We start from the raw sequence: 22,115 nt of genomic DNA on the forward strand, positions 1-22,115 counted from the left end.
TTACATCCAAGTATTCATCCAGGCCTAGCTTGGTAAATTCATACTGGAGGTGCACTCTGAAATTCATGTCTTCCACTGAATGGACTACGATATTAATGAACTGCATGGAGGCCACCTGCAATGAAATTGCCAATGGGTTACAGGGCTCCCAACCGGTCTTCTCGGTTTAATGGCAGGCAGATGCTTTCAGTGTCACACATTTCAATGCACTTACCCGTCTCCTTTTCCTTCCTTGCGCTGGGTGTTTAAAAACATTTTACCATTTTTTTAATTTAAAAGTCATAGAGATGCCACTGTAGGATGCCACTCCTTATCTACTAGAACGACTATAATCAAAATGCAAGTCTGGCAAGGCAGTGGATGAAGCAGAACCCGCATCCTCCTGGAGCGTCCACCAGTGCAGCCACTCCACAGAGTGTTAGAAACTGAGTTCCCATAGGACCCAGCCATCTGCCCCTGGTATGTCTCCATGGGAAATGCAAATGCACGCCCATATAGAAACTCACACAGAAATGTTCACAAAACCATTATTCACAACCAGAACATGGGTGGGGGAAGATCACTACTGTCCATCAACCAATGGGTTAAAATAATGTGCTCTATCCGTACACCGGAATGTTATGTGGCGATAAAAAGGGATAAGGTCCTGTTGCATCTTCTAACTTGAAAACATTATGCTACGTGAACAAGTTATCTTCAAAGACCACGTGTGTGGGGGCGCCTAGGTGGCTCAGTGGATTAAGCCTCTGTCTTCGGCTCAGGTCATGATCTCAGGATCCTGGGATTGAGCCCCGCATCAGGCTCTCTGCTCAGCAGGGAGCCTGCTTCCCCCTCTCTCTCTGCCTGCCTCTCCTCCTACTTGTGATCTCTGTCTGTCAAATAAATAAAATTTTTTTAAAAAAAGACCACATGAGTGATGATGCCATTCCTATTAAACATCCAGAACAGGACGTTCGTGGAGATAGAGTAGATTAGAAGCTGCCAAGGACTGGGGACAGGAGAATGGGCAGCAACTACTAACAGGGATTCCTTCCAGCGTGACAAAATGTTCTAACTTAGACCTCAGGCATGGCTGCATGACCCTGCAAATATGCAAAAAATATCCTTTCGGGGGGTAAGTTAGATGTTATGTTCTTCACTTCTCAGTAAAACTTTTTTTTAAAAAGTCTTATGGGTATATACAACAAACTGTGTAAGATGTTAAAGGCATATCATAGAAAATGTGAACAATTTTATAAAAAACAACATTTAGAAAATCACCTATCGTGGTACCACAGGCTAATCACTTCTGAAATTTCGCCATGGGCCCCACTATACCAACAAGATCATAACACGATCTCTGACCTAACTTCCCATTTTAAACAGTCAACCAGTTTCCACTCCACAAAGCCTTGGATTTACTGCTTTCTTTCCATGACTGCATCAGTGGCGCTGAGACCTGCCACAGAGAAAACCAGTTCCTGGTTTGGTAAAAGAACAAAACAAAGTTCAGGAGATCTGTTTTGCTTTTTTTTTTTATGATTTTTATTTTTCAGTAATGTCTACCCCCAGCATGGGGTTCAATCTTACAACCCCAAGATCAAGAGTTGCATGCTCTACCAACTGAGTCAGCCAGGGGCCCTATTTTGTCCTTAACAGTGACATTTATGGTGAAAATATCTTACTAATGTTTTCCCTCTATGGGTAAAAGAACAAAACAAGGAGGTAGAATGAGTGAGGGCTACAGATTCACAGTTACTCTGAAAGCCGCCTTCTTCCATTCTCCTCCAAACCCAGTTTTTTTTATCTTTTTTTTTTTAATTGTTTCTATTGAGTTAGATTCTCCTTTGAATGGAAGTCATACATTGGATGATCTCTCTGGAAGACAGTGAGCTCTCTAGGTTATAAGAAGACTTGCAATTTACTAAAAAATGACTTCACATTCTGTGGTTAAATGAGTTAAAGATTTCATTAGACTTTTTTTCCACACACACACACACACAAAATACAGGAAAAGGCCTTATGCTATGCTAGAAAAATTTATATTTTATGGGGAATAAGTTGTTTGGGAGGTTGTACGATTTTAACTGCCTTCCCAAGGCCAGTTTAAGAAAAGCCTCATTTTCTGGAGGAAAATATGGTTCAATCCTGGCATCTGTCCATTTCTCTTCTGAGTATCTGTTGAGTTTTAAGATAGGCCTGAGAGGCAACTATCTGCTCAGTGACAGAGGAATTGAGCATAGTACCTATATTCCAGCGGCTCCTAAATTAGCTTCCTCACTGCATGCACATATAAATAATGGCAAGAAATAGACTCTCCCTTGTAAACAGTGAAGGCATTTTAAAGGACTTGATTATATAATCGTAATTTCAGCAGAAACTCAAGTGGCAGGGAGATCCCCAAGGTATGATAATCACTGAAGTGGGCCACGTGTAACACAGCAAGGAATGGTGTGGACCACGGCAAACTGGCAAGGGGATCTTCAGACTAAAAATAGGGGCAACTTGGCTCCAGCAGCTGATACTCTGCAAGCGCAGGGGTTTTGTGTTAGCTGAAATTTTTAGTTTAAAAAAAAAAAATCAGCAATCCGTATTTTATGCACCATTTCCAAATTTTTTATGGAAGGACGTCACTGTCAGACCCAGCTCACCAGCCTGTAGGTTGGCTTCGGTGTGGGAGCCTCCAGTTTGCAACCTCAGCTTTCAGGGACAAAGAAGTTGCCCCTCTGAAGGCAGAGGAAAAAAACCGGTAAAGTAAGCCATGTATGGATTCTTCACGTACTTATCATTCGTGCCAACACAGGCCTTCAGCACTTCAGAAATTCCTAACAACAAAATTAAAAAGCCAATGTGAAAGTACTCCTTGTTTCACACTGTTTGCCTTTAAAAAAAAAAAAAAGCAAGTAACAAGCTTTGATGGAACAGAAAAGTTTCTCTAAAAGGACCTCATCATTCTCATAGAATTTAGAAGGGGTTGAGGGCTAGGATGCACATAAAATTTAAGGACCCAGAAAAGTTTTTCACATGAAAGGGTTAGAAATCTGCAAAACTATGTTTCATGGTTTATGGCTGTTGAACCAAGTTGAATAAAACCATGCCTGGCTCCCTCCACACAGGTTTGAACAGACCGGATTGGGTCAGAGAAAGCCTGCAGATCTGGGTGCACTCATGGGTCGGAAATTCTCTAGGGTATATGTCCATCTTCACCCCCAGATTAAGATTTAAGTTTAAAAATTCAGCAGTGCTCACACTCCTTTTGCTGTTCATCCCTGCAGAGGACAGAGCTGCTGTTGAACCACGCGTGCTTGCACGTGAACTACCATGCTGATATACGGATATGCTCACAGCTACCAGAGCGGGAAAGAGATCAAGGGGGGTGGGGCGGGGAGCAGGGGTGGAAATCACTGCTGTATAATAGTTTGGGGGAGGCATACAGTTCAATTCTACAAACCAATGAGCTTTAATCTTTGAGAATGTAGTCTGGAGAAAGTCACAGGCTGGGGTGTGCAAAAGACAAAATGGTCAAGATTCTTGGTTTTCTACTTTCTTGACTGACAGCTAAAACTGGCAATTGCAGGAATTTGTACCAGGAGTGAATGTCCTTTCCCCAAACACACGGCTTCACCCTTTATTTGCTATGCAGCACATGAGGGATAAAACTGGAAATTAATACCAATTTCCCCTGTAAGGGGAAACTACAGAGTGTGAGGAACACTCTAGACTGAATCTACAGCATACTATACTCAATTTTCTGTCCTTTGTAACATTTATAAGCACATACATACACACATATGTAGAATATAGGAATATAAATGGATTTAGGAAAAAAGCACACAAACGGAGTTTACGTCATTGAATGTAACGTAGTACTGGAATAACTCACCATAAAATCTATGTTATTGTCTTCATTCCTGAAATGTTCCATCAACTTCTCAAAGCGCTGTTTTTCTCCACAAACCTGAAATACACATTTTCATCATGCATATGAAATTCCAAACATAGGCATTCTAAAATGAGATGCAGGAATTTTAGCATTAATAATTATTTCCAGAATATCTTTTTATTGCCTCGCTCACACACTTCTCTTCTAAGTCAGTTAACTCTTAAGTACCAACTTGAGCCAGGCCCTTGGTTTCTTTTAAATGTTCCCTTGATATCTTGATATCTCTATCGAATGTGTTTTTCTTTTACTGGCTATCTTTGCAGTCCATTGTTTTTTTAGCCCACACTCAGAATCCCAAGATGTTATGATTTAAAAAAAAACAAAAACAAAAACAGCCCCTTCTCCCCATACCTCATTTTCCTTTTTACAAAAGCACTTTTAAAATAGGCATGCTAAAAGATTTGAACAATGTAGCATTTAAATTCCTTGAAAGCAGATTGAAAACATTCCTATTATATCTAAATCAAATAATTTTAGTGCATAAGCCACAACAAAGAGGTAGACACCATAAAATAAAGTACCTACTCTTAGAGGAGACACTTGGGAAGCTATATTAACCCATTCAAGGAAAGTACAGAAGTTTGTAGTAATTTATGAAGTAGTACCTCTTAGGCCTGAAACATTCACCTCAAATTAATGCTTTCACTGAACAGGTTAAAGAGGCAGGTAAATTACTGTAAACTCCAGGACCCCCAAAGTATCTGGGTCTACACAGGAGTTAAAAACACAGAGTCAAAGGAAGATTTGTAACAAAGAAGAACTCTTTGGAGACTTAGTCCCCAAATCAAAGAATAAACTTTAATTCTGCCAGTGACCTTGGCTACCTTTTTTTGGAACCCACTGGATTATTCTTTTTGCCTTCAGAAAATATGTACCTCAATACCCATGAGCTATGTATAATGTGGATAAGACACAGTCTCTGGTCTTAATATTTTGAATTTAATCTGGGTTTCACATGCTTGACTCGATTTTCCAGTTCTATTTGTCACCTTAGCAATACAAAGGATGGTCCTGAAGAATTTCCCTAAAATGACATTTCATAGTGCTATACAGCAGCCCTTTAGTTCCATTATGTTAAATCCCACATATATATACACACATATATAAAGAGAAAGATTCAAGAAGACGGCAATTTTGTCTTTTTTGTTCACTACTCTTATCTTCAGCTTCTAGAACAATGCTTACCATGTTGTAAGTTCCCGATAATCTTTGCTGAATTACACTGAAAAAAGGAGAAATGAGTAATCACGTGAAAATACACGTTAAGGAAAGGAAGAACGACTTTCCCACTCTGACACACTGATGAAAGAAGAGCAGACAGGCACCAGGATTATGGCTTTAGCAATGGTTCCTGTGCCTCAGCTGTGTGCTGTGTTAAGCCTTCAGTCTCGGAGGGTCACCGAGGTCTTGAAGCAGCTTAATTTTCTCAACAGACACAGATCACACTTTACTGTATTCTGATGACAACCCCAAACTTATTTACACCTCCCTTAACAAAAAATAATTATAGTAAAAACTCAGTCCAGAGGAAGAGAAGGCGGCTCCAAAGGGAGCATTTAAAGTCAAGTCTTCAAAAAACACACATGTCCAAACCCACCCAGGAGTGCTGGATTCAAGAGCACCAGGCAGGGCTGGGTGACATGCACATGCACAATTTTAAAGGCAACCCAGACCATTCTGAAACTCCACAGCCCTTCTTGGAGAAGAGGCAACAAGTTTCTGGAAGCAAAAGGTTTGTTGGGGGGCACAGAGGTGAGGCATTCCAAGCACGGTTCCCTGAGCACGACAGCAACCACATCTTCCGCCCAGAGGCACAAAAGTCCCTAGCCTGCAACAAGAGCCCAGTGGGTGAAAACTGCCAAGGCTGGACATGGAAAGGGTCAGAATTACAACCTGAATTTTAAGAGAAAACCCTAACGTAAGCAGTTGTTTCCCAGGGGAATGGTTTACGTCCACCTATCCTGGGAGGTTGGTAGGGGCAGGAGAAAGGAATAGAAGCCGCCCTGGGTCTGTGAACAGCCAGCAGCTACCTGAAGCAGGGATTAAAGTTCCGCTGAGCCGTCAGGCACCCAGAGAACTAGAAGAAGCAGGAGCCATCAACGGACAGCAATGTGGAGTACAACTCGGAGGCGGGTAAAACCCTTCAAATGAAAGAATGTCAAGAATCTGGAAGGTACCTGGTGCCCCCGATTTATGAATGAGACGGAAACCTAGACAGAGCAAACAACTGTAACTTGATAAAAGGTCAATAGAGAGGCCAGAGCCAGGTCTCCAGCAGCCAGCCTGGCTGGTGTTCCTTCTCCAGCACAGCCGAGCATGTGCAGATAGACCTAAGACAATAATTTAAAGCATTCCAGAATTATCTGAGACACCGACAGAGATGAAAAATGTTACTATTAAAAACCACGGCCATTACACCGGGTGCATACTTGATGTGCTTGCACCAGAATCTTCCATGAACTTCTACAAATGGAAGATTCCTGGTGTCTAAATCAGGACACACTGAGTGAGTGTGTAGAATCCCTACAATGGAACTAGGAATCTGTGTTTTAACAAGTACTCATGGCTGCTAAACCATAGCTTAAATAATATAGACTAGCAGACTCAACCCCAGCCTTTCTGACTACCAATTATAAACCAGATAACTAGACCATTAAGTCTCCAGTTACCAGAACTGAGTGTCAAGAGAATGCAGCAGGAATTAACCCACTGCCCTGCAGAGGTACAATCAATAATAAGGGAACTCCCAAATAATCAGAAGTTGTGTGCGAGGCATTAGAAAAAAGGCAATTTATATGGCTGAGGAAAGCATTTGTGGGCAGCAAGAAAACCAACTATTCACAGCCTGTTTAAAAAAGAAAAGAAAAGAAAGCATCAAATCTAGAACAAGCAGTATTAGATTAATTTCAAGCTGGGTGAAGATCCCAAAAATCACATACCACCCTGACAGACAGGATTGAAATGGACATTAAGAAAAGCTTTGAATACATGCATTTCTTTAGAGGGCATCCCCTCAACAGACAAATCCCTGCTAAGAACATCTGTGTTAAGAAACAGAGAAATACCTTTAATAGTTAAAAATAATACTTCAATATCTTCCAATTTACAGCTGTGATGCACTTGGTGAGAAGAATCCAAATGCACAAGATGACATGTTGCCAACAGAGACGGCAGTTTTGGGAGACTCTGAAAGGATGATCTGGCTGACCGCTCCCCTCACCCACTCTGAGAACCAGAAGGGCCTCCCTGTCAGCTCTACCATGTCCCTCTCGGTAAAGGTTTCAGTGCACAGCTCTGCTGTCGATCTCAACTAACGAGTTCAGGACCGCATTTTCTGACACTGTTCCATAAGAACAGCAGGGACTCCAGAGGCCAGCCCTCCCCCTACCCCTTTATTTCTGCTGAAGGAAAGGAAGCATGCAAACCAAATTCACATTTGTTTCTACATTACTTGAGCAATCTTTAAACAAGCATATACTGTAATCCCACAGGAAATGGGGAGATATGTCTGGGGGAGGCCGGTAAAGTTGTGTTCAGCATCAAAGGAAAGCAGTCTCTGCTCATACCGCTCACATCTGGACCACCCCACACACTTGGTTCAAACAGAACAGCCATGGCTGAACGTACCTCTTCTCCCCTTTGAAACTGACCTGGCTTCAGAAAATGGTGAGGATGAAAGGAACAAGACACCGCTGCTCAGTTATGCTCAGAACTCACACACTGACAGGCCTTCGTGGGGACACCCTCAAGGACTTCATCAAAACATATAAAATTTTGCCAGGAGTGTATCTGCTTGTATGCGTTGCCGACTGTTATATGTTCCTGCACACAACTTCCATCTGCCGACGAAGGCCAGACAATACATGATCGGAAAAGTTTAAAGTAAAAAAAAAACTGTTTCATGGCAACTGAGATAGATCATTTCTTGCCTTTCCCATCATCAGTGGTATTGATTCCCATTCCCCCACTAGCTTTAACACCGGGTTCCTCGATCCAAGGAGTGCCAAGGAGCCACTGAAGCAGGTGAGGTATGAAGCAAATTTAAGAAAAAGCAGCTCCAGAAAGGCCAAGCAGGGTAGACCGTCGAGGAGGCTTCTGGACATGGAACAATCTGAAAGGAATTAGGCTTCCACTACTAACAGCCAGGGCTGCCAGAAAATAAAAGTATATATGCTCTGGAAAGCCATGTACTCTGTAGGAAAACTTCAGAGGCATCTTCATTTATAAATCAGTGTCATGTAAATAAATGCACTGGCCCTGACAGACACCGTCTAAAGCAGAAGGGCTCAGGCTGGGATCCTGGACCACCCACCCATCCCTGAGGTCCTGCCTGATGTCCACACCTCTTTGTATCTTGCAGCTCAAACACTGATGGGGGTAAAGGGGTATGAGGGCAGAAACAGGACCAAATGGGACCAGAAAACCCGCCTTATAGGTCATAGCCCTGCCACTACCCTGCTGTTAGCCTGGATGACATGGCTGTCTCTGGGATCTCCAGACTTGAGTTTTCACATTCATTAGTTTAAGAGCCTTAAGTTATCACCTTACACCAATCAGAATGGCCATAATTAACAAGACAGTAAACAACAAGTGTAAGGGAGGATGTGAAGAAAGGGGAACCCTCTTACACTGTGGGTGGGAATGCAAGTTGATGCAACTTCTTTGGAAAACAGTGTGGAGATTCCTTAAGAAATTAAAAATAGAGCTACCCTATGACCCTGCAATTGCACTACTGGGTATTTACCCCAAAGATACAGATGTAGTGAAAAGAAGGGCCATCTCTACCCCAATATTCATAGCAGCAATGGCCATAGTTGCCAAACTGTGGAAAGAGCCAAGTGATCTTCAATAGATGAATGGATAAAGAAGATATGGTCCATATATACAGTGGAGTATTATGCCTCCAATCAGAAAGGATGAATACCTAACTTTTCTATCAACATGGACAGGACCGGAGGAGATTATGCTGAGTGGAATAAGTTAAGCAGAGAGAGTCAATTACCATATGGTCTCATTTACTTGTGGTACAAAAGGAACGACATGGAGGACATTGGGAGACGGAGAGGAGAAGTGAGTTGGGGGAAATGGGAGGGGGAGAAGAACCCTGAGAGACTGTGGACTGTGAGAAACAAACTGAAGGTCTGGGGGGGGTGCGGTTTGGGTGAACCTGGTGGTGGGTATTGTGGAGGGCACGTTTTGCATGGAGCACTGGGGGTGATGCATAAACAATCTTGGAACACTTAAAAAAAAAAAAAAAGGTTTAAAAAAAAGAGCCTCAAGTTATACCGCTTGTTTTCAAGGCTTCTTTTAGGAAGCCATAAGCATTACAGAAGAAGGGGAGGAGAAGGAGTCTCCAAAGGTGGGGAGCTTGGGAGAGGAAGGAAAAACACAAATAGGAAAGGATCCTGGGACTTCTGTGCTCATTTACCCAACTCTGTTTTACTGAGTTGCCTGGTAAAATCTCACTGAAAAAAGTTTCATTGAAGTTTCATTGAAGTTTGTGGGGGGACAAAAACCCCTCACTTGATACTTAAAAGTTCTAAAATTCTAACGTAGGCATGGTAATATAACCAGATATTCCCAAACTGACCAGCCTGGAAACTCGACACAAACCAAATGGAGAGAGATGCCCTCGGCCACAGCAAGCCCGGGGACCGGCACCTAAGGGCCCAAGCGTGTTCTCCCGGCGTCGGTCTCCCCTGTGCTTACAAAGCTGATCAGACCTTCTCTGCCCAGATGAAAACGGGCCACACCTGGGACAAGCGGGAGACATTTCCACTTCAGGGAGAACTGAAGCGAGAGCATAGCTCCTGCCAAAAAACAACTCCACTCCGTTCTCCAACATCTGTCAAAGACATTTCTGAACAGTGTCCCGAGCCATGCGGCTACATCTGCGGCCCGGATTTAACAGAGGCAGCGGTTTACCGGGTCTCTGAGGGTGAGCAGGGGCGAGGGGATGATTTCCCTCAAGGCTCCTGGTGGAGGAAAGAGGGTTTTACAAAAGCCTGTAATAAAGAGTCTCCTTGCTAGCCAGATGTTGAAATGAACAACAGACGGCCGGCCTTCAGCCACCTCTCCGTCCCCCTTCAAGGTCAATGACTGTCTTTGGCTTCCCCAGCAATGGCTCCCAGGGTACCACACAAAGTCTGCAGCCAGACTGAAGCCTGACTCTTATGAGGTGGCTATAAAATATGCTTCTGGGTTAGTTATATAAAAATTAAAGGCCCCTCGCTTAAGTGTTTCCTCCTTGCCCTGTTGCCGGGTGCCTGCTTCAATACTTTCTTTTTCTCTTCTCACAATAGGCCCCTGTGATCCGCAGGGCTCCCTGCAGGAAGGCACCGTTTTCAAGAGGCACAGTCTATTATGACTGATTAGACGGCCCTTCTCGGGGGGGCTGCCCGGGAACAAAAGTTCCGTTTTCTTTCTCAGGGCCGCATGAAGTAAACAGCTATTTCATAGTTAGTTCTAGGTGAAGAGCATTTCTTTACCTTCCACTGGGAGCACCAGCAGCCTGAGGACTGTCTGACACCATTATGCCCTGACCAAAAGAAGACAAAGCCACTCTGCTGGGCCATCGTGTGCTCGCAGGGGTCTGTGCACTCATTCTCCTACAGGAACCAGACATTTCATCCACTGGTTCCCCAGTGGCTGCTGGGACGGAAGCAGACCACTCGGACCTACTGTTGGCTCTCATGTGTCCAGGGATTTAAGGGCGGAAATGTTTGCTGAACTGAAGCATTCTGAAACCCAACGGCCTTCCCTCTCTCTCACTTCACTGAAAATGACTGAACGCTAAACAACTGAATGTATTCTAAGATTCTAAGAACTATTCAACCCTCCTTCTTCATGAGTTAGTAGAACACTTCTATCGATGTTGAACTGGTAAATCATATGATTATGAGCCAGGGGTTTCATCCACATCATGCTGATCACCTTGGTGAAAACTTCAGTTGCTTTTCCAGATGTTTCCAAACATCCAGATGTTTTGGCACCAACCACACGGAACAGCCAGATGACTCTTACTTTTCATGTATGTATTTTGCTGTACTGAGTAAAGAATCCTGACATAGAAGCAAAGGGCTAGCAAAACCCACTAAGAATAACGTGTTGAAACACCACACCTTAAATGAGAAATGCATTTTTAATCACTCCCCTAAAAAAAAAGATGACCTTCACTAAATGCACAACAGTAAGGCTCCACAATGTAATTCTTCATAAATGACATCTTTCAGAAATATCCCCAATGTCTGACTTGACTCTTTCTGGCTTTAATACAAGACACATCTCTTGGTCATCAGCAAGAACTCATACGGAATCTTTCAAGGCTTCTGTTCCTAAAAGAGGAAGACCAAAATACACTGCAGTGCAAGACGACTTTCTGAGGACTAAGTGAGGAGATAAGGCCCTGAGTCATCTCTGGGATGACTTACCCATCAGACCCCTCCAAAGCAGAAGGCCTAACACTGTACTTCATTCACTTCTCATAGATTCATCCTTTGAGCATACCTGGTTTGGTCAAGCCACACAAGGGAGGGGACACAGTGACACACTTGTAGTGGTCGTATGTTCACTGCATTGTAGCAACAACACATGGCACAAGTTGTTTAAATCCTGTGGCATTTTCACCACAGATCCTGGGCCCTGCTCAGGAGACAGATGTCAATCCATCTCTCTTCATGCATAAATCACAAGTCAGTTTAAATCTAGCAAGGGTGTGCTATGAATTTAGAGCCCTTGAAGCTAAGAACTCTTCATTGGCTAGATCAAAAGCCTCAGTCCACAAACAGGCAAAGGCCTGAGGTTTATCCACAGCTGCGTCCTCCTCTCATTCCACATCTTCACTTTCTTCTGGGCTCTACCCCAGTCTTGGGTCTTCATCAGGAAGACCTCACTCTCTGAGCAACCTGGAACCACTTCCACCCAGCCCAATGAGACAGCCAACTGTGCATTTGGGAAGCAGTTCTTTAAACATGGTTCTTGAACACCAAGTGTCTCTGAGCCTCTTTCACAGTATCTGTAAGGTCAAAACTATTTTTATAATGACGCTAAGGTGTTACTTGCCTTTTTCACTGAGTAGACATTCGCACTGGTAGTACAAAAGCAATAGTGGGTAAAGAAAACCACTGCTGCCTTGGCATGACTCAAGGCAGTGGCACCAAGTATTCCAGTAATCAGTGTACTCAAGAGAGTCTCAGTTTTAAAAAAAAAAAAAGCCAATTTCACTTAAGAATACCCTTGATAAAAGGGTGTATCTCATAAAGACTTGGTATTCAAATATATAAAGGGGCGCCTGGGTGATTCAGTGGGTTAAGCATCTGCCTTCAGCTCAGGTCATGATCTCAGAGTCCTGGGATCGAGCCCCACATCGGGCTCTCTGCTTAGCAGAGAGCCTGCTTCCCCCTCTCCCTCTGCCTGCCTCTCTGCCTACTTGGGAATTCTCACTGTCAAATAAATAAATAAAATCTTTTTTAAAAAGAAAGAAAAGAAAACATGACTAAATTTTAAAAATATATATTTATATATATATATATATATATATATACATAAACTGATACAACTCAATAGCCAAAAAAACACATAATCCTATTAAAAATGAGCAGAAGATATGAATAGACATTTCTTCAAAGAAGACATCCAGATGGCCAACAGACACATGAGAAGACACTCAACATCCCTCATCATCAGGGAAAGGCAAATCAAAATCACAAGAAGATATCATCTCACACCTGTCAGAATAGAGAAAATCAGAAAGAGAAGAAACAACAAGTATTGGCAAGGATGTGGGAAAAAAGGAACCCTTGTGCACTGTTGGTGGGAATGCAAACTGGTGCATCCACTGCAGAAAACAGTGTGGAGGTTCCTCAAAAAGTTGAAAATAGAGCTACCCTATGACCCAGCAATTGCACTACTGGGTATTTACCCAAAAAATACAAAAACACTAATTCAGCATACATGCACCCCCATGTTTATTGCAGCATTATTTACAATAGCCAAATTGTGGAAGCAGTCCAGGTATCCATCCATAGATGGATGAAGAAGATGTAGGGGTGTGTGTGTGTGTGTGTGTGTGTGTGTATACACACACAATGAAGTATTATTCAGCCATTAAAAAGAATGAAATCTTGCCATCTGCAACAACACAGAACTAAAGAGTATTATGCTAAGCAAAAGAAGTCAGTGAGAGAGCAACAAATATCGTGTGATTTCAAGCATAATGTGGAATTTAAGAAACAAAACAGAGGAAAAAAAGAGAGAAACCAAGAAACAGATTTAACTATAGAGAACACACTGATGGTTCCCAGAGGGGAGGTAGATAGAGGGACAGGTGAATTAGGGGATGGGAATTAAGAGTACATATCACATACTGTGATGAGCACAGATAATGTAAGAAATTGCTCTATCACTGTACTGTACACCTGAAACTATTATAATTCTCCAATTTAAATTTAAATTTAAAACTTCAATTACAATTTAAAACTTCAAAAAACCTTGACGATCCAGTAAAAAGTATTAATTGTATTAAATCTTGACCAATGAGTATACACCCTTTTAATATTCTCCACGATGAAATGAGAAGCCTGCATAAAGCACTTCTGCTACTTATTAAAAAACAGGTGTCTTGAGGAAAAAGCATTTCTAGGATTATTCTACTTGCAAGCTGACCTAGCCATCTTTTTTCGTCCTTATTTGAAAGAATAACTAACAAACCACAGTTATTCAGACTTAAAAACTTGGCAGTAATTTTCTTGAAAATGGATGAAGGAAACTGACAATATTTGTTTCCAATGATAAAAATTGAGCTTTCAAGCAAAAATGAGAATTTTGGAAAACTTAGATTCACCATGAGTTTGATAACTTTTCCAATATTTAAAGATTTTTCTAATGAAATTGGTGGTGATACTGTGATTTTTAAAAAATACTGCATGATGAAATGTGTCAATATTTAGAAGATCCAGATAATTCAGTGAATTGATATTTTCCAACTAGCTACTCTATATTATTACACAACTATGCATTCACTCAAGGTAAAAGACAGACAAATTTTAAACTAACAGAGTATCAGAAGTTCATTTAATACAGTTTCTGGTTCTACTCTGCAAAACAACTCATAAGCTACTACCTGTTCAGTGTTTGTGTAGTTTCAAAAACGAATATCCACTGTTACCTAAACATGCTATTAAAATATTTTTTTCCATCTGTGTATTTGTTTTCTTCAACGTCAATCAAAAAAACACAAGTGACTGAATGCAGAGGCAGATAGGAGCATACAACTATCTTCTATTAAGCTAGACTCCAAAAGATGCATAAAAATATAAAGTAATGCCACTATTATGGGCGGAAATGTGTCACCACAACATTCACATATCAAAGCCTTCCCCTTGATTCAACTGTATTTGGAAATGGGGTTTTTAGGAGGTTAGTAGGGTTAAATGAGGTCATAAGGGTGAACCCCTAATCCAATGACACTGATGGCCTTAGAAGAGAAGGCGAGACCTCTACACACACATATACACACATACACACATATACACACATACACCCTTAGGAAAGACCATCTGAGGATACAGCAAGAAAGCAGCCATCTGCAAGCCAGACAGGGACTCTACCAGAGCCCAACCATGCCAGCATGAAGACTTTTCAGCCTCCTTAACTGTGAGGAAATAAATTTCTGTTGTTTTAAGCCATTCAGTATACAGCATTTTGTTATGGGAGCCCAAAATGACTAAAACAGCCACTACTGTCACTGATTTTAAGGTGTTTTTTTCTTTTTAAAGATTTTATTTATTTATTTGACAGACAGAGATCACAATTAGGCAGAGAGGCAGGCAGGGGTGGGGGAAGCAGGCTCCCCACTGAGCAGAGAACCCAATGTGGGGCTGGATCCCAGGACCCTGGCATCATGACCTGAGCTGAACGCAGAGGCTTGAACCCACTGAGCCACCCAGGCACCCCTGACTTTTAAGTTTTGAGAAATGTTTTTTTTTACAGAAAAAGTTAACACTCACATGTAATGAGCCTATTATGTTATTTTTAATGAAATAAGTATCAAAATTTTGCTTTCATTTCTAATGGGGTAAATATCAATCCATAACCTGCATAAACAAAAATTGGTGGGGGAATTCTTCATAATTTTTAAGAATGTAAAAACCAAAAATGTAAGAACTAGAAGATTATACTACTAGAGAATAGTTTTTTTATTTCTATAAAGATGATGAATTCTCAAAACCCAAAACTTGCAGAAGGAAATAAATGGATTTCTAATAAGACAAGGTCTCCCAAGACTGTCAGGGAATTGGTCACACCACACAAAGAACAACTACATCTGCCATCTCTCCACGAAGATGAAGTCACATCATTTGGACAGGACAGGTCTCCTTGGAAACCTGCCACCAGTTTACAAGGTAGGAAAAACATGAAGATTAATGAAAAACAAAGACAAAAAAAAAAAAAGACGTCCCTTCAATTATGTTACGCAGGGACAGGTACAATCCCTGGCATTCACCAGGTTAGACAGCCGTGGATCCCTGACCATTCTCTGTTGTCTCTGTCCTCTGTCACAGGGAGGCTCATTACAAGGCTAGATATTCTTCTCCCAAAGCCAAGTGAATGTTGGATTCCAAGCAAGAACAGAAAAGAGATAAAGAAACAGATCTCTCCCACATGGCCTACAGGACAGGCGTTCCCCAAAGTTCAGGGACAGTCATTCTCAGTGAATCTACCTAAGTAAAGAGATTTGCCCTAGAACAGACAACACGCTAAAATATCAAACAACCAAGAACACACAAGGAACAAGAAGAGGATTATCTTAACAATGCACTAAACATGTCCTGGACAACTACCACATGGAATATGCTACTTCCAAGCCGTACGTCTATTCCTGGAAAATACTTCAAAATGGAAAATTCAGTGCTGTTCTTAGTGGTATACTGGTACATTTATTGGTGGGGAAAGGAACCCTCATTTTCCACAGCCAAAACCGAACTGCTGAAACAAAACAGAGCGATAGCTCAAGTTACTGTAATTGGCCATTTCCACTCTCCAGTGACGCAGGCCTGAGGGGGAAAACTCCGTCAGAGAGCTCAACTTCGTGATGAAGGCTGACTGACGGCGATTGTTGGATCATCATCAGGAACCACTCGCTGGGCCACTTTCTTCCACCGAGTGTGTGTCAGTTGATTGCTATGAATGAAAACCAAGCATGACTACATATCCTTGGCAGATGGCTCTAAGGAATGAAAGACCTGGGCAAGAGCCACACGCACCACTAGGCAAAAGGAATAAAGAACGGCCGCTAGACCACAACAAGAAGACGGAGTCCAGGTACGACGGAGGAGCTGGGAAATGAAAAGCCTGAATCATGACTCGGAAGCGCAGTCTCTCAAACACAGCTCGAACCGGTGATGCTTTCCCACACACGCCCTTACAAGCAGCAGGGACCAATGTGGCCCCCAACACACCCAGCTCACTTTCTGGTTAGAGAAGCAGCAAGCTCCTTTGACACGCTGCGGATTTTTTTTTTAATGACACTTGGGTTTGGAAAATGATGCCGCCATTGCCAGGCGGTTGTAAAGGGAACAAGGGACTAACATCACAAGGTGGTCTAAAATCACAGAGCTCTTTTTGGTAAGTTTGTGTCTATCCTACCAACTGCCCTTGGAGAGGCTATGTTTTGTTCGTGTTTGTAAATGTTGGTACCCATCATGTGATTATCTGGGTACCCTGTTTTCCTATCTTCAGTACAAGAAGCACTTAACCTTCTCAGATGGAAACACCTGAACATATATGCGTAATATGTATTACATACATAAGAACGTAGAGACCAAATTTTATATAGAAATATGAAAATGTAGAATTTGAAGGGGGACAGAGACCATGTGAGTAACTTATCACCGAAATCAGGAACTTGCACCATAAGACACCAGACGGACCCGGTATTCTCACCCTCTTGACTGTCCTCCATCCTCTGTGTTGGTCTGAGCATCTTTCCAGACCATTCTATCCTGGCCTCCTTACTCCTCTAGGCTAGCACCATGTGGAGTTCATCTCCTTAGTTACAATCCCCTTCTCTATTTGGATTACACATACACACACACACACACACACACACACACACACTCCCCAATACCTCTGTTTACCTTTTCTCTCATTCATCATCTTTGGTTCAGAACTAAGAATCTAACAGACATTTAACCATCACAAAGAGAATGAATTTAATAAAAACATAGCTCAGCTAATTCACTAGAAAGAAGGGGGAAAAAAAGCCCAGATACCTGTTTATTGTGGCTGTACTACTTTCTTAATTAAATGTATATCACTTGAATAGATTTTATTCTCCTCTTATATCCATCCCCAAATTCACTGCATTATCCTGTCTCCTGCTGCCTTTTGAGGCTTCCTCTCCATTGCCATGACCACAAACTTGGTCCGGGGCCCAGTGACTTACCACCTGAACCACCTACTTTCGAAACTCTAGCATCTCCCCTGTTAGGTACTTCATGCATACTCTTGAAGATTTATCAGAATTCTGTAGAGGAGCCTGGGTGGTTCAGTGGGTTAAGCCTCTGCCTTGGGCTCAGGTCATGATCCCGGGGTCCTGGGATCGAGCCCCGCATCGGGCGCTCTGCTCAGCGGGGAGCCTGCTTCCTCCTTTCTGCCTGCCTCTCTGCCTACTTGTGATCTCTCTCTGTCAAATAAATAAATAAAATCTTAAAAAAAAAAATTCCATAAAATTCCCTTTCACAGATTTCCACAGAATCGTATAGAATAGATATAAAACCACTTTATAAACCGTAGAGTGCTTTGTAACTTTGGATGCTTCTCATCCCCTTTTTCTTTTCCCTGCTCCTTTATCTTCCAGTTGAGATTCTACCACAGGCTTCAGATCCCTCCACGGTTACGTCCTCAGATTCTTAACCATGCCTGCACCCTGCCATGCTTTCTTCTGGATCATGGACCCCGGCCAGACATGTTCCCTTGCCACACAGCACATTCATCCCTTACCCTGCTCCAGGACGGACCTCGTGCCATTCTCTCCTTCTGTTCCCAGAACGCCTTCCACCCACCAAATAAATGTCTGCCTCCTTTATAATCCTGCTCAAGACCCATCCTCTTTTTTCAGGCCCTGTACAAATAGTCCAGTTTGTCCTGAATTTTACTAGTCACTAAAAACACTCCATTAACCTATCCAATCTGTAACTGTTCCAATTAGGTTGGCTTTGTAGTAGAAAGCTGAGGGCATTGCAGGAACACATGCAGAAAGCGTTTGGTATGTGACAACATGTTACAGAAGGTTGACTATGAGCCTTCTGCTCAATGGATCTGAGTAAAAATCCCACGGCTGCCATTTACTAAAGTATGCCAGGGCCTACCTACTCTAAAAACCCCTTTTTCTTTATTCCTACTTCATAGTGTGGATCTTAGAATTAAAGTAATTTATAGCAGCCTATTGGCACTCAGCAAACAATAGATGGTAGCCTCTCCATGTCTGTATTTATACATGCCTTTTTTGTACACATGATATAATCTACTGACTGGTGTTTATAGAATTTTACTCGTGTTTTCTTTCTGAAGACGACTGTTTGTTAGCTTAAAAGAAACCAACCAAACAAAGCCCTTATGTACTGACTACAGAGCCCAGATAAACTGTTTTAATGTGCTTAAGTTTCACAAGTATTTAAATTTCAAATGAAATCAGTAAGCGTTTACACTGGCAATAAAACCTAAAACCAGTTTAAGTTATAATAGGGAATTTAAAAAATATAAGCATCATTCTTAACATTCTGAATTACTGTCCTCTTATTGTTTACCTTAACATACATTAAGACCTTACCCAAATACCTATTAGAGTCAACCCCGTCTTTCTCAATGCAATAGAAACTTTTGTGGGACAAAAATCATGTGTTTTTATTTTCTGTCAAACTCTTGATCTTGTGATTTTTTTTCTCCATGATAAGAAGCATATTTACCCAAAAACTCTCTAAAAGTTCCAAAGAATATTTATTTTCTCTTTATCTTTTTTTTTTTTTAAAGATTTTATTTATTGGGAGAGGAGTCAAGATGGCGGAGAAGTAGCAGGCTGAGACTACTTCAGCTAGCCGGAGATCAGCTAGATAGCTTATCTAAAGATTGCAAACACCTGAAAATCCATCCGCAGATCGAAGAGAAGAAGAACAGCAATTCTGGCAACAGAAAAACAACCACTTTCTGAAAGGTAGTACCGGCGGAGAAGTGAATCCAAAGCGACGGGAAGATAGACCCCGGGGGGAGGGGCCGGCTCCCGGCAAGCGGCGGAGCAACGGAGCACAAAATCAGGACTTTTAAAAGTCTGTTCCGCTGAGGGACATCGCTCCAGAGGCTAAATCAGGGCGAAGCCCACGCGGGTCACAGAAGGATCGGGGGTGTCTGAGTGTCGCAGAGCTTGCGGGTATTGGAACGGGAAAGCCGGCTACAGAGACAGAGCTGACAGTGAGCTCGCAGCTCGGTGTTACCTTGAATCGGTCGCAGGCTCGGTGAGCTCGGAGCGCGGCCGGAGGTCAGGCAGACGGGAGTGACTGGGCGCTGTTCTCTGAGGGCGCACTGAGGAGTGGGGCCCTGGGCTCTCGGCTCCTCCGGGCCGGAGACCAGGAGGCCGCCATTTGTATTCCCGTCCTCCAGAACCCTGGTAAGGGCGGTGTAATTCCGCCTGGGGCAAAGACACTTGAGAATCACTACAACAGGCCCCTCCCCCAGAAAATCAAGAAGAAATCCAGCCGAGACCAAGTTCACCTACCAAGGAGTGCGGTTTCAATACCAAGGAGAGCAGTAGAATTCCAGAGGAAGAGAAAGCAAAGCACGGAACTCATGGCTTTCTCCCTGTAATTTTTTCTTCTTTTCTTTTCTTTTTTTTTTTTTCTCTGTGATTTTTTTAGTCTTGCAGTTAATTTAATTTTTTTCTTTTTCACTCTTTTTTCTCTTCTTCTGCTAAAATTTTTTTAAACTTTTACCTTTTTCTCTTTTAACGTTTTTTAACTAGTTTATCTAATATATATTTTTTCCTTTTTATATTTTTCTTTATTTGTTTTCCTTTTTTAAATTATTTTCTTTTTTTTTCTTTTTTCTTTTCTTTTTTCTCTTTTTTTCTTTTTAAACCTCTTTTTATCCCCTTTCTTCCCCCTCACGATTTGGGATCTCTTCTGATTTGGTTAAACCATATTGTCTTGGGGTTGTTGCCACACTTTTAGTATTTTATTTGCTCTTCCATATACTCTTATCTGGACAAAATGACAAGGCAGAAAAATTCACCACAAAAAAAAGAACAAGAGGCAATACCGAAGGCTAGGGACCTAATCAATACAGACATTGGTAATATGTCAGATCTAGAGTTCAGAATGACAATTCTTAAGGTTCTAGCCGGGCTCGAAAAAGGCATGGAAGATATTAGAGAACCCCTCTCAGGAGATATAAAAGCCCTTTCTGGAGAAATAAAAGAACTAAAATCTAACCAAGTTGAAATCAAAAAAGCAATTAGTGAGGTGCAATCAAAAATGGAGGCTCTCACTGCTAGGATAAATGAGGCAGAAGAAAGAATTAGTGATACAGAAGACCAAATGACAGAGAATAAAGAAGCTGAGCAAAAGAGGGACAAATAGCTACTGGATCACGAGGGGAGAATTCGAGAGATAAGTGACACCATAAGACGAAACAACATTAGAATAATTGGGATTCCAGAAGAAGAAGAAAGAGAGAGGGGAGCAGAAGGTATATTGGAGAGAATTATTGGGGAGAATTTCCCCAATATGGCAAGGGGAAGGATCATCAAAATTCAGGAGGTTCAGAAAACGCCCCTCAAAATCAATAAGAATAGGCCCACACCCCATCACCTTACAGTAAAATTTACAAGTCTTAGTGACAAAGAGAAAATCCTGAAAGCAGCCCGGGAAAAGAGGTCTTTAACATACAATGGTAAAAATATTAGATTGGCAGCTGACTTATCCACAGAGACCTGGCAGGCCAGAAAGAGCTGGCATGATATTTTCAGAGCACTAAACGAGAAAAACATGCAGCCAAGAATACTATATCCAGCCAGGCTATCATTGAAAATAGAAGGAGAGATTAAAAGCTTCCAGGACAAACAAAAACTGAAAGAATTTGCAAACACCAAACCAGCTCTACAGGAAATATTGAAAGGGGTCCTCTAAGCAAAGAGAGAGCCTACAAGTGGTAGATCAGAAAGGAACAGAGACAATATACAGTAACAGTCACCTTACAGGCAATACAATGGCATTAAATTCATATCTCTCAATACTTACCCTGAATGTTAATGGGCTAAATGCCCCAATCAAAAGACACAGGGTATCAGAATGGATAAAAAAACAAAACCCATCTATATGTTGCCTCCAAGAAACTCATTTTAAGCCCGAAGACACCTCCAGATTTAAAGTGAGGGGGTGGAAAAGAATTTACCATGCTAATGGACATCAGTAGAAAGCAGGAGTGGCAATCCTTATATCAGATCAATTAGATTTTAAGCCAAAGACTCTAATAAGAGATGAGGAAGGACACTATATCATACTCAAAGGGTCTGTCCAACAAGAAGATCTAACAATTTTAAATATCTATGCCCCCAACGTGGGAGCAGCCAACTATATAAATCAATTAATAAAAAAATCAAAGAAACACATCAACAATAATACAATAATAGTAGGGGACTTTAACACTCCCCTCACTGAAATGGACAGATCATCCAAGCAAAAGATCAGCAAGGAAATAAAGGCCTTAAACGACACACTGGACCAGATGGACATCACAGATATATTCAGAACATTTCATCCCAAAGCAACAGAATACACATTCTTCTCTAGTGCACATGGAACATACTCCAGAATAGATCACATCCTCGGTCCTAAATCAGGACTCAACCGGTATCAAAAGATTGGCATCATTCCCTGCATATTTTCATACCACAATGCTCTGAAGCTAGAACTCAACCACAAGAGGAAGTTTGGAAAGCACCCAAATACATGGAGACTAAACAGCATCCTTCTAAAGAATGAATGGGTCAACCAGGAAATTAAAGAAGAATTGAAAAAAATCATGGAAACAAATGATAATGAAAATACAACGGTTCAAAATCTGTGGGACAAAAGAAAGGCAGTCCTGAGAGGAAAATATATAGCGGTACAAGCCTTCCTCAAGAAACAAGAAAGGTCTCAGG

The 22,115-nt window shown here is 41.8% G+C and overlaps 1 protein-coding gene across 9 annotated transcripts in view; it reads right to left on the reverse strand.

The window, feature by feature from the left end:
* FMNL2 (formin like 2) overlaps nucleotides 1-22,115 on the reverse strand; it is a 319,730-nt gene that overhangs the window by 32,845 nt on the left and 264,770 nt on the right. For all 9 annotated transcript variants that reach the window (XM_004743864.3, XM_004743868.3, XM_004743866.3 and 6 more), the window contains exons 10-11: nucleotides 3,863-3,937; nucleotides 5-115 (exon numbers count right to left, since the gene is read on the reverse strand). In XM_004743864.3, the coding sequence (XP_004743921.1) occupies nucleotides 5-115; nucleotides 3,863-3,937 (186 nt within the window). The remainder of the gene's footprint in view (nucleotides 1-4; nucleotides 116-3,862; nucleotides 3,938-22,115) is intronic.

Source organism: Mustela putorius, unplaced genomic scaffold (genome assembly GCF_011764305.1).
Source record: "Mustela putorius furo isolate JIRA1106 unplaced genomic scaffold, ASM1176430v1.1 tig00003869_pilon_pilon_pilon, whole genome shotgun sequence".
NCBI classification, from domain to species: Eukaryota; Metazoa; Chordata; class Mammalia; order Carnivora; family Mustelidae; genus Mustela; species Mustela putorius.